The sequence below is a fragment of the Loxodonta africana genome, chromosome 2, assembly GCF_030014295.1.
Source record: "Loxodonta africana isolate mLoxAfr1 chromosome 2, mLoxAfr1.hap2, whole genome shotgun sequence".
NCBI classification, from domain to species: Eukaryota; Metazoa; Chordata; class Mammalia; order Proboscidea; family Elephantidae; genus Loxodonta; species Loxodonta africana.
The window spans coordinates 44,704,603-44,721,340 of record NC_087343.1 but is presented as its reverse complement, the minus strand read 5'-3'; the positions used below and the strand labels follow the sequence as shown (position 1 = coordinate 44,721,340).

Below are 16,738 nucleotides of genomic sequence, written 5' to 3'. Positions count from 1 at the left end.
AGTATACTTCTAAATGTTTTTCAGCCATCATTAGCAAGAAATTCTTGAGTGTTCACTCAGTGTTAGCACTTTCGTTTGCCACTTCTCATGGACTTTGTCATAGGTTTTTAAAATTTTAAAATATGTTTAAATAATAAAAACATAACATGTTTGTTGTAGAAAGCTTGGTAGGTTCAGAAAGGAATAAAGAAAAAAAAAATCGCTGAGAAGTCCATAATCCAGTCTTAACTGTTATTTACCCAATGATTTATTTCTTTTGCCTCTTTTCCACTCATATTTACTTGAGAATATACAATAAATAATAAGCTTATACATAAATACATGTGTATGTTGCATCTCATAGATGAACTATAATTCCCAGAGAAATATTAGAACATCTCTCTTTCTATGATGCTTTTATTCCCATTATCTGGATCTAAATTATAACCCAAGGTAAATGTGGGACTCCAGTCCCAAATAAATATTGACCTGATGTTTACTAGCAGCCAGGAGTTCTCGAGTTTGATGCATGAATTGGCATGTTCTTGAGCTTGGTCATGCTGGACAGTCAGCTGTTGGGAACACTAAAATGCCTGTTATTTTAGGTGATACCATAAAATAGAAAAACACAATAGATCCTTTCGGGTAAACTTTTTTTTTTCACTTTGTAGCTTACTAAATGTAAATTGTTCTGCTTCATTTTTACTGCAGTCAAAATTGTAAGTTTTAACCCCTTGCTACTCAAAGTATAATTCTCAGACCAATAGTGTTGGCATCCCCTTGGAGCTAGTTTGAAATGTCCTATTTTAGGCCAGGTCTGCTCAGTAGGAATCTACATTTTAATAAAGATTCTCCGGTGAATTTGTGTATACATTAAAGTTGGAGAGGCGCTGTTTTAATCCTTTCAAAATTATTTTGTTGCTGTGTATAAGTTGGAGGGTGGCATATATTTGATATTTTTCCACAGAAGTAAAAAGGAAAGAGCATGGAGTCACTATGTAGCAAAACTATTTTTCCGATGTGGTATTGTGCAATAAACGAACCCTGGTGGTGCAGGGGTTAAGCACTTGACTAATAACTGACTGAAAGTTCGGTGGTTTGAACTCACAGTTGCTCTGCGGGGAAAAAGATGGGGCAGTCTGTTCCCATAAAGATTACAGCCTTGGAAACCCTATGGGTCAGTTCTACTCTGTCCCATAGGGTTGCTATGAGTCAGTATTGACTCAGTGACACAAAACAACAATGACATTGTCCAATAAATATAAAACAAGGTTTTTTTTATTAATAGGGAAGTAAGTACACATGCATTTACTTTTCCTTAGTAAAGTTTTAAAATATTCTGACATTTTTATATAAGGGATGAGAAAATGCAAGGAGTGTGTTTTTTTTTTTTTACCAACTTTCAAAAACAGTAAGTGATTGTGAAGGGGCTTTCAAAAATTTCTGTATATGTTTTTGTTTTTATGACTAATGAAATCTTCAGATACCTTTTTGTCATTCAGTGTGTTAGTCAGATAATATCAAGTCTTTAAAACCCAAAATATTTCAAAGTCATAAATTACATCTCCTGGTTTCACTCTCTCCTAATAAATTTCCTAGTTTAGTTTCTCCATTCTTTACTCAAATAAACCTCACTACTTCCTAGTTTTGATTGTTACAAGCAATTTTAATAGTGCTCTGTATCCTGTTTTAACTGATGGTTACTGTCATGGTCAGGTTTGGACACCTAGACATGTAGATCCACATCTCTTGCTAACTAGTATTCTGAAAGTTGGGGATGGATATAAGCATGGCAGTGTTTTCCGTTACCTTACTCTGGCACCACCAGTGGTCCTTAAGCAGCCTTGAACATCTAGAGCACTGCTGTCCTATAGAAGCATAATGTGAGCCATGTAGTAATTTTAAATTTTCTAGAAGCCACATCTAAAAAAGTAAAAACAGGTAAAATTAATAATATATTTTATTTACTCCAACATATTTAAAATATTATCATTTGACGTAATTAGTATAAAATTTTCATAATGAGGTATTTTTCCCTTTTTCCAAAGTAAGTCTTTGAAATCAGGTGCATATTTTATACTTACAGCACGTTTCAGTTCAGACTAGCCGCATTTCCAGTGTTCCTAGTCCCCTGTGCCTAGTGGCTACCATATTGGATAGTGCAGGTGCGGAACTTTTAGGAGTGGTTTAAACCTCCATTTCTAGGAAACTGATGGACACCTCTCTTACTCCCTTTTCTTCTCTGTTTATTGTTGTCTAGCTCCTAGGGTCTCTTGGTTAAGGCCGGTTTCCCTCTCTCCGTCCCTTCTTTCCTTCATCCATTTCTTTGTTTCTCTGTGTGTGTCTGAATTTCTCTTATCTTTCACTAAATTATTCTCTCCACTTGGTCTTTCTGCCTCTTGATTTGTGCTTGCCCAGTTTCTTCTTCCTCCCTTCCTGTCTCTCCTTTATCCTCTCTTTCACCTCTTTGTCCTTTGCTGATTCCTCCTCCTTTTCTCCTTTCCCTTTCTCCTCCTTCCCAGCTTATCCCTTCTTCCCTTTTCATTTTTACTTCTTTCTTTTCCTCTTCCTGCCCCTCAGACCTTTAGCTCTTCACACTGTCAGTGTGCCCTCCTTCTTTATCTCTTCTCCTCTCACTGTCCATCCTTGTTTCTCCTTTTCTTGGGATGGGGAAAACTGACAGAGCAGCAGTCTCTCTCAGCTCTGACCTGAAAACCTTAGCCTTGGAGGTATATTAGTTGTATTTTAGAGACTCAGTGTTTCCAGAATAACCTGTAGTACGTCCTTACCCCTTAGTTTTCAGCTTATGCTTGCAGATGCTGTTTTGTAATTATTTTCATATAGTCATCTGTTTCTTGGCTTAGTGCTCCAGTGTTTTTTAATTTCATCCATATTGTCCCTTAGCAGCTTACATATGTCTTCACACACAAAAGCTATCTATAAACATTTATGAAACAATCCACAGTATTTAATATTGTCTCTAATGTTTAAAGGATCATTTTCTTCAACCTCTTTAAAATATTTTAATTTCAAAGTGTACCTTTTAATATTATGATTATTTCATTTTTTTTTTTTTTTTTTTTTAGTAGAACTAGACTGGGGCTTGAAATGATGGCTCTCATCTCTCTTCCCATGGCAAAAGTTTTAAAATTAATAATAACAAACATTTATTGAGTACTTACATGATAAAAACCCAAACCCACTGCCGTCGAGTCGATTCTGACTCATAGCGACCCTATAGGACAGGGTAGAACTGCCCCATAGAGTTTCCAAGGGGCACCTGGTGGATTTGAACTGCTGACCTGTTGGTTAGCAGCTGTAGCACTTAACCAAATCAAAAGTACTTTATGTGTCTTATTACATATAATCATCAAAATGACATGTCTCGGTTTTTATAGATAGGAACTGAGAAATAGAATGATGAAGTAAATTGCTGAAGGTTGAACAGGATTTGAGTTCAGGTATTTAGACTCCAGAGCCTGTGTTCCCAAACACTGTGTTATACTGCCTCTCACGCAAGGCTTTCTGGATAGGGCGCTCGATTTTTTAAAGTTTGTCATTGTTTTCAGCAGTGATCTGCTGCAAATTACTGTGTATAACCTTCATATATATTATATACAAATTACCACATAATCTTAGTAAGTTTCTTTATGTTATACCATTCAGTACCAGAACTTCTTGTTTAGTAGGTAATTTGATAAGTGGGAAGCCCTTTATCTTTTATTTATAGTGTTCAATCAGTTCTAATTCTGTGATTATATACAGTAGAGGTCAGATGTAGCCTACAAATGTCACAATCTCTTTTTTTTTCCTTTCTGTTTTTAAAACCAAGTGGAAAAGAAAGTCTTAACACGGTGATGCATGTAGCTGCTGTATGAATCCTTGCAGTGATTGAACCTTTTCATTTGACATACTGGATAAAATAATCCTAAGTTATATACCATGTGCCTTCTTAAACATAGAGTGTCAAATACAATTTAACTTTTTTTCCATTGGTCCTGAAGGAGCTCTGGTGGCACAGTGATTAAAGCACTCAGCTGCTAACTGAAAGGTTGGTGGGTTAAAACCTACTTGCTGCTTCACAGGAGAAAGATGTGGCAGTCTGCTTCTGTAAAGATTACAGCCTTGGAAGCCCTGTGGGGCAGTTCTACTCTGTCTTATAGGGTCACTATGAATTGGAATCGACTTGACAGCAGTGGGATTTTTTTGGCCATTGATCTTGATAACCAGAATTGATTTTGAAAATATTATATTATTTACCATTTATAGAGATTTTGTATTGTTTTTGTTTTAATGTATCATTTCTTCGTAATTTTCGTATCTTCCTTTGGCCCTCGTGGCAGCTTATAATAGAATTTTTATTTGATGTTCTAAATCATTAATGGATTGAAAAACCAAACAGCCAAACTTAGTAGAACTTGTCTAAAAGAAGAAGAACTAAATCCTGAGTAGGGGTCTGTGGAGCTGTCTCCACAGTAAAGTCCATGAACTTTGGACATGGTAAAATCTGTTTTGGCTACTCAGTGATGTAATGGGAAAAGCATGAGTTTTAGATCAAGCAGATGAGGATTTGCAGCCCAGCTCTGACCCCAACTGGCAAGGCAATCTTGGGTGGATTTCTTGTGCCAGACATAATCTTACTGCCTTCAGCAGCAAAGTCCCAGTACAGTGCCTGGCACATAATATGGCTCTGTAACAGCTAGTGGCTTTCAACAGGGCATCTGTTTTTGCCAACTTCTGAAGTTTTTTAGCTGACTCTAAGTAGGTAAGGTTATGTAATAGCTTGAGTTGCAGATTGGCAAGTTTTTACTATAAATCAGAATTTCTTAACCTCGGTCCTATTGACATGTTAGGCCAGATAATTCTTTGTTGTGGGGCTGTCCTGTGCATTGTAGGATGTTTACTAGCATCCCTGGCCTCTATCCACTAGATACCAGTAGTACCACACACATTAACCAGTTGTGATAAAAATGTTCCTTGGGGGACAGAATCACCCTCAATTCAGAACCCCTGCTTTAAATACATGTCTGTAGCTTTTATTATAGAATTTCTCTAAATGTCTAGGGCGCAATAAATACTTATTGAATGTAATGATATGTCTTTGAACTCCATTGTGTCAGAGAGTTTGGTTTATAAATGTTTACAGAACTGGTATTCCCTATGTAAGATCTGTAAGTTTATTTTTTTATAGAATAAAACTTTTAAATGCCCAGAAATCTCTAAGAATAGCTTCATAGGACAAGAAAATAAGAGAAAGAAAAATAATTATGGTACCAGGAGGCTAGTAGTTGATCTCTTCCTCTGTGTTATCATATGTTTACTAAATTTTATCTGTTCTTTTATTATTATTTGTTATGGCTTATTAGCACATTAAAGTGAGTTTCTTGAACACAGAATATATGTAGTGTTTCTTTTTGTACTTTTCTAAAATGACCCTATGGCTGCCATGTAACAGGTAATTAATGGAATTGTATTAGGTTGGGGAGATTTTGCATTTTAAATGTATGAGTTCTTTGTTTTTATTAGCATTTGTTTTGTTAAATATGAGCCTATCTGATAGCGTTAATTAAGTATATCAGTGAGGTTAAAATGTTTTACAGGGTGAACTTTGTCTTGAGAATTAAACCTCCTTTTAAGGTATGAAGAGAGGAAGCTAGTGATGTGATCCTATAACCATGTGAATGTCACACACCCATGCTTGCCTTCTGACATCATTTCACTAGATAAAGTACTGTGTATAAAAGACTGCTGATGAATATAATCTTAGTTTTCTATTTTTAAAACTGACATGCTTATAATCTAAAGACCAGTTTTTTTAATACCATTTCTTTGTAGCTTTCATATTTTCCTCTGACACTGGTGCCAGCTGATAGCAGCTATTTTACATTTCTAAAGGTTCATATTTCCTATATTTAATTTTATATATTAAAAGCTTTGAAGGAATCTTTTATTTTGATCTGTTTCGATAATCTTCAGTAGTAAAGCTAAATATAAAAAAAAAGAGTACAGACGAATATATAGTAAAAAGTGAAAGTTCTCCTTTGCATGCCCTTCCTACCCATCCTCCCGCCCTGATGGAAATGCCGTTTTTCCCTTGGTAACCGTTAGAAGGTATTTGTCCTTCTTCAGTGTGTGCGTATATATATATATGTGTGTATTAATAAAATCTTTATTTTTTCTATATACATACACACACACGTATATGTGTGTGTGTATGTTTACGTGTGTGTATTTCATTGCATTTTTGTGAGAATTAAATGAACTAACCAAACCAGTACCTACCAGTTGCTGTGGAGTCAGTTCCAACTCATGGTGACCCCATGTGTGCTGGAGTGAAACTGCGCTGTAAGGTTTTCAGCGGCTGTTTTTTTTTTTTTCTTTCAGAAGTAGATCCCCAGGCCTTTCTTCTGAGGAGCCTCTAGGTGGACTTGAACCACCACCCTTTCTGTGAACAGTGAGCATGTTAAACATTTGCGCCACCCAGGAACTCCAAACTAAACAAAATAAAGTGCTTAATACAGTGCTTAGTTTATTTACCATTTAGTATTATATATGTGGAAACCCTGGTGGCGCAGTGGTTAAGAGCTTTGGCTGCTAACCAAAAATCAGTTCGAATCCACCAGGTGCTCCTTGGAAACTCTATGGGGCAGTTCTACGCTGTCCTATAGGGTTGCTATGAATCAGAATCAACCCTACAGCAACAGGTTTTTTTTTAATGTATTTATGTATACATACAAGTTTTTTAAATTTTTTTAATGGATTGTGGTATATATCATGCAACTACATGTATACATTTGCAGCTTTCTTTTTTCTGCATTCTAATATATCATGGAATACTTTTATATACATACAGATCTGCTTCTTTCTTGTTTACAGCTGTGTGTCTTATATGTGGACACACGCACGTTTCACCTTTAGAAGTATGCTTTTCTCAATTTTCTTGTTATTTTAAATATATAATAGTAACACTCTTGCATACATTTTCTGAGGAATAGAATTTTAGAACTGTGATTATGATTACTTGACCAAGAGCACTGAGGGACACTTTTCAAACCAGTACAGACGGTAATGTTTATTTGTTGGTTTTCACTTCCAGGTTTTTTTTCTGTGTACATAATTTAAAAACAAAATCATAGTAATTGTAATGGGCTCTGGGCTCACACTGGTTTGGTCTGGTTTCAGACTTTACCACTCCTTAGCTCTGTGGTCTTGTGAAGTCATAATACCGTCTCTAAGCCTTAGTTGTCTTCATTTATAAAAAATATTACCTACTTTCTGAGATTTAGAAGATTGACAGTAACAGATATCACTTCCATTGGTCTGTATTCTTCATGAATAGTATATATAAAACACCTTTCCTAGACTGCATAAGTAATACGTATTCATTTGAATATTTTTAATTTGCAGAAAAGCACAGAGAAGAAATCACCTTTGCTATTAACTTAAAATTTTGATTCATAGACTTAAAAAAAGTGTATTATAGGGTCCCATGAGTTGGAAACGAGTCAACGGCACTGGGTATTATAAAATTTTCCTCCCGCTTAACAGTACATCATACGTGTTTTTCCTCACAATTAAATATTACTTATGTAATATTAATGGCTACACAAGTTTCACTCTTTAGGAACATTTTGTTTCCACATCAGTGCTATTATAAATAATGTCATGAGCATCTTATTAACTTATTTTACATTTTAGATTATTTTATTAATATAAATCTCCAACAGTAGAACTACTGAGTGAAAGAGTACAATCATTTTTCTGACTCCGATGCATTTTTTCAATTTATTTAGAAAATATTTTCAATTTACAATCTCACCAGAAATGTATCTTCTCCTCATGTATTATCACATTAAAAAATAATTTCTTGCCAGTTTGGTAAGCGTTTTTAAGTAGTATTTTTCTGTTTGTTTGATTCAGGTTTTAGGAAAGATGAATATGCCATTTCTATCAATTTTATTTCTTCAGGAAATTTCATGAATATTTTCTTGCCTCGTCTTTTAAATACTTAGAAGACTTCCCCTGGTTTGTTTAGACCTTTTACATTGACCTTTTCCTTTTCATATTTTTTGCAAATATTCTTGACTACTTTATTATTTTTTTTATTTTAGATATGTGACTGGATTTGTAGAGGTCAAATAGAGATTTTCTTCTCTGGCCTCATAACTTAGGATTTCTTTAGTTATAGTTTTAGATCTGTATATGTATTTTAAAAATCATAATCCTTCTCAATATTTACTCAAGTACCTGTAACACCGTGTAACAGATGAAACTACAGGAATTTTTTCACAGTCTTTTGAAAAGTCTCGAACCTCTTTGTCATGCAGAATTTTAAGTATTTCATAGGAATAGTAGTATAACATCTTGAACAAAAACCTGTCAAGAAAAGCTTTTTTAGCTTGTTTTTGCCTATTGACCTTTTTACACAGCATTTTCCTACCACATAAGTAATAATTAGTTATAGTCTCCTTTCCTGCTGTGAAAATGTTGGAATATCTGAGAGCAACAACTCTGCTTCTATCCCTTACCCTATTCTGCTGTTTGGGACAATTTTAAAAGGATCCTATCAATAGGGTAGTGTTCATTAGGATTTTTAATATAGTATTGTGCCTTACGAAATATATTCTCAGGATGCATTCCTTTCACAGAGGCAAATGTGATCATCCATTTGGTAGGTTTATTCTACGTGATTAAGATGTGCGTAAACTCGTACCGAGGAAGAATAATGGTTGAGACTTATAGCACTTTAAAGAGGCTTCAGTGTTAATTAAATGATCGAGTGTCTTTTTAATCCATTTCTCTTAGGTCCAAGAAATAACTTGAGAAACTTTTATGTGATTTTTATGCAAAAATAAATTTTCAAAATTCAGACATACATTAACACAGTATGTAGTTTTCTTGGGGGATACAGTAACTAGTATTAGATCAGTGCTCAGTAATGAAAACTACCAGGAAAGCCTGTTTGAAGTCAGCAGGGAACTGCTCAGGCAACAAGAAGTGCAAGGGCTAGAGCTTCAAAGAAAGGAGCATTTTGTAAAGGTGAACTTACTTCTCTGACCCCTTTTACTTGGGGGTGAGGAGGGGGCATTTCATGATGTGGGACTTGAGCAGGAAGCTAAAGATTCAAGCTTTAGGCCTAGGAGCCCGGTTGCTGAAAGATAGAAAAACTAGCACAAAGCTTTTGGTAGAAACTTAAAAGGCACCAAGCATAAGGGGATTCTCCTTTCAGTCCAATAGTTGAATCCTGGGACTACATGGCATAGGGAATTAATCAGAAAAATCTTTGATAATCAGGATGGAGCATACAGTGTTTTTGCAAGATTTGTGATGCACATGGGAGTAGACCCCTGAACAGCAGACTTTCAGTTGAAACCTTGGGGGACAAGACAAAAATAGATGTTGACTGAATGTTACCATGGCAGCAGCTTCACCTGGACTCAGCACTTTCCAGTAGCCTAACAAAGAGAAGGTTGAACCATCTCCAGGGAAGGATAACATCATCTGGAATCTCTGCTAGTTTGCATATACAATGAAAGATTATAGGATCCACCCAAAGACGGGACTGTATGACTAGAACAAAAAGAAAAAAAAAAAAAAAACATATAATAACAACAGACCCAGAGATGATTCAGATCATCTAGATCCATTTAGGTGAAATCAGATCATCTAGATGACAAACATTTAAAATAGCTATGATTAATATGTTCAAGAAAATAGAGAGGTATGTAGAAAATAAATTAAAAATAAGATAGAAAATAAAGATTTTTACTAGAATATTAGAATGTCTAAAATATTAAATAGAAGTTCTAGAAGTGAGAAATACTATATCTAAAATTAAAAAATCTTATTAGATAGGTATAATAGATTAGACCCACCAGAAAACAGGTAAATAGAAAATATACAATTGAAGGACTGACATAAAGTGAATGGAAAAAACAGAATTTAAAGGATTTAGAGATTTGTGATACATTTAAAAAAAAAAAGATCTTATATATATATATATGTATATAATTGAATTAGGAGAACAACAGAAGAGAGAATTAGGCAGATGCAATTTTGAAGAGATAAAATACCAGATTTTTTCCAAAACTGATAAAAGATATCAACCCAGAGATTGAGGAAGCTCTGCTTTTCCCGAGCAGGATGGAGACAAATAGCTGGACACATCATAGTAAGATTGCTGAAAACCAAACACACACACACAAAATCTTAAAAAGAACCTGAGAAAAAAAGACATGATTCTCAGATCTTCAAAGGAGCTAACAATAAGACTGACACATGACTTCAAGAGAAGCAGTGGACGCTATCATGAAACTGTTGGAAGAAAATACTAGATTACCTGGAATATTTTCAGTCACCTCATATGCATGTGAAAGTTGGACAATGAATAAGGAAGACTGAAGAAGAATCGATACCTTTGAATTATGGTGTTGGCGAAGAATATCAAATATACCATGGACTGCCGAAAGAGTGAACAAATCTGTCTTGGAAGTACAGCGAGAATGCTCCTTAGAAGCAAGCATGGCAAGACTTGGTCTCAGATACTTTGGACATGTTATCAGGAGGGACCCGTCCCTGGAGAAGGACATCATGCTTATTAAAATAGAAAATCAACAAAAAAAAGGAAGACCTTCAGTGAGATGGACTGACACAGTGGCTGCAACAATGGGCTCAAGCATAATGATTGTGAGGAGGACATAGGACTGGGCAGTGTTTTGTTCTGTTGTCCATAGGGTTGCTGTGAGTCAGAACCAACTCATCGACACCTAACAGTAACAACAACAACTATATCGAACAAAAGTATACTTTGAAAATGCGAATGAAATAAAGTCACTTCCAGATGAACAAAACCAAGAGAATCTTTTACGAGCAAGCCTGGACTAAAAATTAAACAAAAACACCAAAAAACAAGTCAACAGCAACAATGAAAAACTGAGTTCTTCAGGTGGAAGAAAAAAGATTCCATTAAAAAAACCACCAAAATGAAGAACGGAATGAAGAGTAATGCAAAGGACAAATAAATGAGTAAATGTAAACTGATACTGACTAAATATTCACACACACACACACACAAAAAAAAAAAAAAAAAAAAACAGTGATGTATTATGGGGCCTGAAAGATAAGTACAGAAAAGTCCTTAACAACAATAAAGTGAAAAGTGAGGGGAAAATAAATGAAGTTAAAGTGTTCTGAGATTATAGCATTGTTGAGAATGTGGTAAAATAAGAAAATTTCTGTTGGACTTTAATAAGTCAAGAATGTATGTTGTAATCTTTATGGTAACCACTAAAAGCATAGTTTTAAAACAGTAAAATTATTGAGAGCAAAAATGGAATAACAAAACATAATCAGTTAATCCAAAAGGAGAGAAAATAGGAGAGTTAAACCTAAAACTGGTAGGTAAAACAGAAAAAGGTAAGATCATAGATACAAATCTGCAAATTTGAATGGTAGAAACATACATTTAAAAAAAATTTGTTAAAGAAGAGTATCTTATTTTCTAGTCAATAATACAATGTATGTAAGTAGACAGAAATACACGATACGTATACTTGTTTTGTTTTTCTGGCAGCTTCTTTGTGATATTGGCCACAGTGAAGAAAAATTGGGTTTTAACTATGAGGATATCATAATTTGGTAAGTGTGCTTCAGTCCTCTCCCCCTTCCCAGATTTTAGTAATTTTAAACTGGAAATAGGATACCATAACACTTTTTACTTGATTTTGTAGAAACAGTTTAAACATTAGAGCAGTTCGGAGTTTTCAATAGTTTATTTGTTACCATGTTGATCTCAGTGATAGTTTATAATTATCAGGTAGAAAGAACCACAGCTAATGTTGAAAAATAAATGGTATTCTATAATTTGAATTTCTAAATTAAATCTAAAATCTACAGACTAATGCTTCCCATATTCCCCCAAACAAGAGGAATCTATAAAATTATCTCTAGGGCTTACCTAAGAGAAAATATGTTTATGGCAAACTTGATTTGCCGAAGCACACCAGTAGAGGAATAATGTCACACAGTTGTATAGCCATCTATTTGGTATTCTTAGGAATGAAAATGCATATAAATGGTCTGTGTCTGCTGTCATTATAAAGCCTTTTTGTTTATTGGTTTAAATCAGTGATTCTTTGTGAGGATGGAACCAGGTAGGCAGACAGAGGGGAATAGATTGTAGAGGCATATATAACATATCTTGGAAAAGACATGTTTAATTCTCATTATTTATATAAAATAAACTGCAGAAAGTAGAACTAAACACATTAATGTCTTCTTGATTGATAAGACCTTACTGAGGAGGTGCACAGACTGAAAAATAACACTGGTGAAGTTTGATGGCTTAGAATGAATGATTTTTGCATATGTAAAGTGCAATTATATAGACTTAACCATGCATGATAAGAAGTTTCACAAACTTCAACTAGGAAAGAATCTGGTATTAAACTGTTATTGGTGTTTGAAACCCATGCAGCAACATGTCTTTTTTGTTTTCATGTAGTTTGCGGTTAGCTTTATTAAATGAAGCGAAGGAAGTGCGAGCGGCCGGGCTACGAGCTCTTCGATATCTTATCCAGGACTCCATTATTCTGCAGAAGGTGCTCAAGTTGAAAGTGGACTATTTGATAGCTAGGTAATTTTTCTAAATTTGTCCATATTTTATGTATTTTTAAAATTTTGTATTGAGTTTTAGTATACATACCATAAGGTATGTAGGTTTTTGTTGAAAAATTTGATGAATGTTTATATACATATATACACTCATGTAGCCTGCTGTTCAGAATAAGATAGAGAACACTTGCAGCTTTCCAGTAGTAAACATTATTTTGACTTTTCTCATTGTAGACTAGTTTTTTTCTGCTTTTCTTGAGCATCATGTTGAAAGTATACAGTAATTACTCTTTTCTTTCCTCAGTATTGTGAGATTCACCCACATTGGTTGTTCCCTTTTTGCTATGTAGTATTTCATGTTTTGAATAGACTACAATTTATTCAGTTCTTTTGATGAACACCCGTTGCTTTCAAGTTGATCCTGATTCATAGCGACTCTACACTGTAGAGTAGAACTATCACATAGGGCCTACTAACCTGTAATCTTTACAGAAGCAGACTGCCCGTCACGTTCTTGTCACGTTCTTGTCCCACAGAGCGGCTGGTGGTTCAAACTGCCGACCTTTTGATTAGCAGCCAAGAGCTTAACCACTGCTCCACTGGGAGCAGTGGTTAATAGCTGAATAGCTGGGTTGTTTTCAGTGTTTGGCTGTTTTGGATAAAGCTGTCCCAAACATTATTGTACCAGTCTGTTGGTGGACATATGCACTGTTTTCTCTTGGGTATATATATTTAGGAGTAGAATTGCTGGGTCATAAGATATATGTGTATGGATATTTAGTTTTAGTAGATACTGCCAGTCAGTTTTCCAAGGTGATTACACTAATTATTCTCTTACCAGAAATGTTTGAGAGTACCAGTCACTCCCCATTCTCATAAGCATTGCTATTCTCAATATTTAATTATAGCCTGTCTGGTGTGGTTTTAATTGTGAGTTCTCCTTGTGGTTCTAATTTGCATTTCACTAATGAGTAATGATTTTGATCACCTTTCGTATGCTTTTTTCGTATGCTTGTTGACTGTTTATATATCCTTCCTGTCTTTTGCCCATTTGTAAATTGAGTTGTCTGTCTTGTTGTGTAGTTCTTAATGTCTGCTAGATATGACTTTTGTCAAGTGTATGTATTGAGAATATCTTCATGTCTGCCTTGCCTTTTCACTTTCTTAATGCGTCTTCTTAATTAATGAAAACCAATTTATCAATCTTTTAATTTAGTGCTTTTGGTCTCTTGGGAAGATATCTTGTGTTTTCTTTGAAGATAGGTATATAAAAAAAAAAAACCATGTCAAATTACAATTTTTATCTTTATGGGTATGTAGTAAAGAATAGCACCATTTATTGAAAAGCTTTTCATTCGTGTCTAGATTACAGTGTCACCTTTGTTGTAAATTAGGTAATTGATAAGTATGAATGTTCTTCTGGTTGTCTGTTCTCTTTAGTTGGTCTGTTTGTCTATCTTTGCACTGGTTTCTCACTGTTTTAATTACTTCAGCTTTATAATAAGCCTTGATATCTCTTTGTTTGAGTCCTCCAACTTTTCTTATTTAAAACTAGCTACTTTTTGGCTGTTCTGGGCTCTACGTTTTCATGTAAATTTCGAATCAGCTTGTCCATGTTCACAAAATTTGCTGAGATTTTAGTAGAGATTACATTGAAGCTCTAGATTAATTTGGGGTGAATTGACATCTTAATAATAATACTGAATCTTCCAAACCTTTATTTATTCAGGAATTTCATTTCTCTCAACAACATTTTGTAGTTTTCTATGTAGAGGTTTCACACATATTTATTAAATTTACTCTTAAGGTATTTTTATGAGAGTATTAACATAATTAATTTTTTTCTATGTTTTTGCCACTAGCTCCTGAACTCAGGTGGAAAGTGTTCTGTGTTTCACTGTTATTTATTATACTTGCCGGAGGCTTTTAGTATACTTTCTTTATCATATTAAAGTTTCCTTTTATTCTTATTTTGTATTCCTAGGATAAATACTACTTGTTTATGATGTCTTGTTATATATATATATATTTATATATATAACTGAATTTGATTTGCTAATATTTTTTTGAGGATTTTTGCAGCTATGTTCATGAGAGATATGTACATTCCTTTCTTGTAACATCCTTGTCTGGTTATGGTATTGAAGGTACCGTATTTTTACGCAAACAATGTGTGCTTTATATGTTTTTTGCCAACTGCACAACCCCCTCATGCATTAGTTTCCTAGGCACACTGAGTGTTATATCCATGGGCACCTTATTTGCAAAAAATATGTATTTCCTATATTAAACTTCTAGGGAAGTGTTGCTCTCTTTTTATATTCTCTGGAATAATTTGTGTAAGATGGTTCAAGCAACTACCTGAAGTTAAACCAAACTTCACAGGTTAAGGTCACAACCCTTCGCAAGACTTCCCTTACTTCAGACACCAGCCGCAACCTTGGTGGTCACTAGACCACCCTCATTTCTGATTTTTTAAATTCAAGAGTTCCCACTGCCCACTCGGGTTTGATCAGTCACTAGAATGACTCACAGATCTCAGGAAAGCATGATGCTTATGATTATAGTTTTATTATAGCAAAAGGATAAATTAGAAGCAGCCAAAGGAGAAACCTGGGAGGGTCCCAAACAAAAGCTTCTCTTGTTCTCAGGGATATGTCACCTTCCCAGAACATTGATGTGTGACAGTACACAGAATGTTGTCAGTCAGGGAAGCTCACCTGAGCCTTGGTATCCAAAGATTTGTTCAGCCTCTGTAGTTGTTTTTGGCAGGGTGTATTTGATACAAGCCTCTCTGTTGTGGCCAGAAATGAAATTCTTTATGTATTAATTTTTAATAAAATTGCCTAGATTAATTGTATTCAGATAGAAGAAATACTTTTTGCGTAGTGAACAGTATTGTTATTGATTTAGAAGAGCAAACTGCCTAAACATAAATAAGTACAAATGAATTATGCTGCCATATAGACCACACTCTTTAGAAATTTAATAATTTGATAAATTTTGCAAAGAAATGTCAAGTAAATGGTATTTACTTGAGTGTCAGTTTTTGAAGTAAATACAGATATCTTGGTTAACTAGTGCTGCCATAACAGAAATACTACAAGCGGATGGCTTTAACAAAGAGAAATTTATTCTCTCACAGTTTAGGAGGCTAGAAGCTTGAATTCAGGGGGCCGCCTCCAGGGGAAGTCTTTCACTCTCTGTTGTCTAGGAGCTTCTCAGTGCAGGGACCTTGGGTCCAAAGGACTCGCTCCCCTCCTGATCCTGCGTTCTTGGTGGTAGGAGGTCCACCTGTCTCTCTGCTCCCTTTTGTATCTCAAAAGAGAGTAACTTAAGGCACAACCTAATTTTGTAGATTGAGTTCTGCCTCATTAACTTAACTCCTCTAACCCTGCTTCACTGACATCATAGAGGTAGGATTTACAACACGTAGGAAAATCGCATTAGGTGACAAAATGGTGGACAGTTACACAATACTGGGACTCATGGCCTAGCCAAGTTGACACATTTTGGGGGGACACAATTCAGTCCATGACAACAGATTTAAATTATATTAAAATAGAATTATAGATTGTGCATAAGACTTTTAATTTATCCATAAAATATTAAATTTAGGCCTGGTTACTGTCAGAATTAAACTCATACATAGGCTTGACATATTTGCCATTCATAATTTTTATAAAATGTCTAAATTTTGCTGATGATAGGTGAGTAGTTTTTTTCAGTAGATTTCTGGTATTTTGCTGTATCAGTATATTTATGATTCTTTATAGATAGATGTGGTCCTGTAAATTTTTTTCTGTATTGTACTTTCGTAGCATTTCAAATGAAATAGTTGTTCTATTATAATAACAAGCATTTATTACTGGAGCTAGATTGATTACTAAGTATTTGCTCCTATTGAAAAATCGTATATTAAATTTTTAAAATTTCAATTTGAAATTATGAAAATGGGTCCAATCTAGTGGAACTTTTATACAAAAAAGGTCAATAGGATTTTTATCAATAATTAATATTTTGTGTATTATTTAGGTGTATTGACATACAGCAGAGCAACGAGGTAGAGAGAACACAAGCACTTCGATTAGTCAGAAAGGTATGCTATATGTCTGAGAGTAAATGCAAATTTATGGTTTTTGTGTTA

General features: G+C 34.6%; 1 protein-coding gene across 6 annotated transcripts in view; it reads left to right on the top strand.

Moving 5' to 3' along the window:
• RICTOR (RPTOR independent companion of MTOR complex 2) overlaps nucleotides 1-16,738 on the top strand; it is a 148,957-nt gene that overhangs the window by 68,572 nt on the left and 63,647 nt on the right. For all 6 annotated transcript variants that reach the window (XM_064271445.1, XM_064271449.1, XM_010588112.3 and 3 more), the window contains 3 exons: nucleotides 11,552-11,616; nucleotides 12,482-12,613; nucleotides 16,627-16,690. In XM_064271445.1, the coding sequence (XP_064127515.1) occupies nucleotides 11,552-11,616; nucleotides 12,482-12,613; nucleotides 16,627-16,690 (261 nt within the window). The remainder of the gene's footprint in view (nucleotides 1-11,551; nucleotides 11,617-12,481; nucleotides 12,614-16,626; nucleotides 16,691-16,738) is intronic.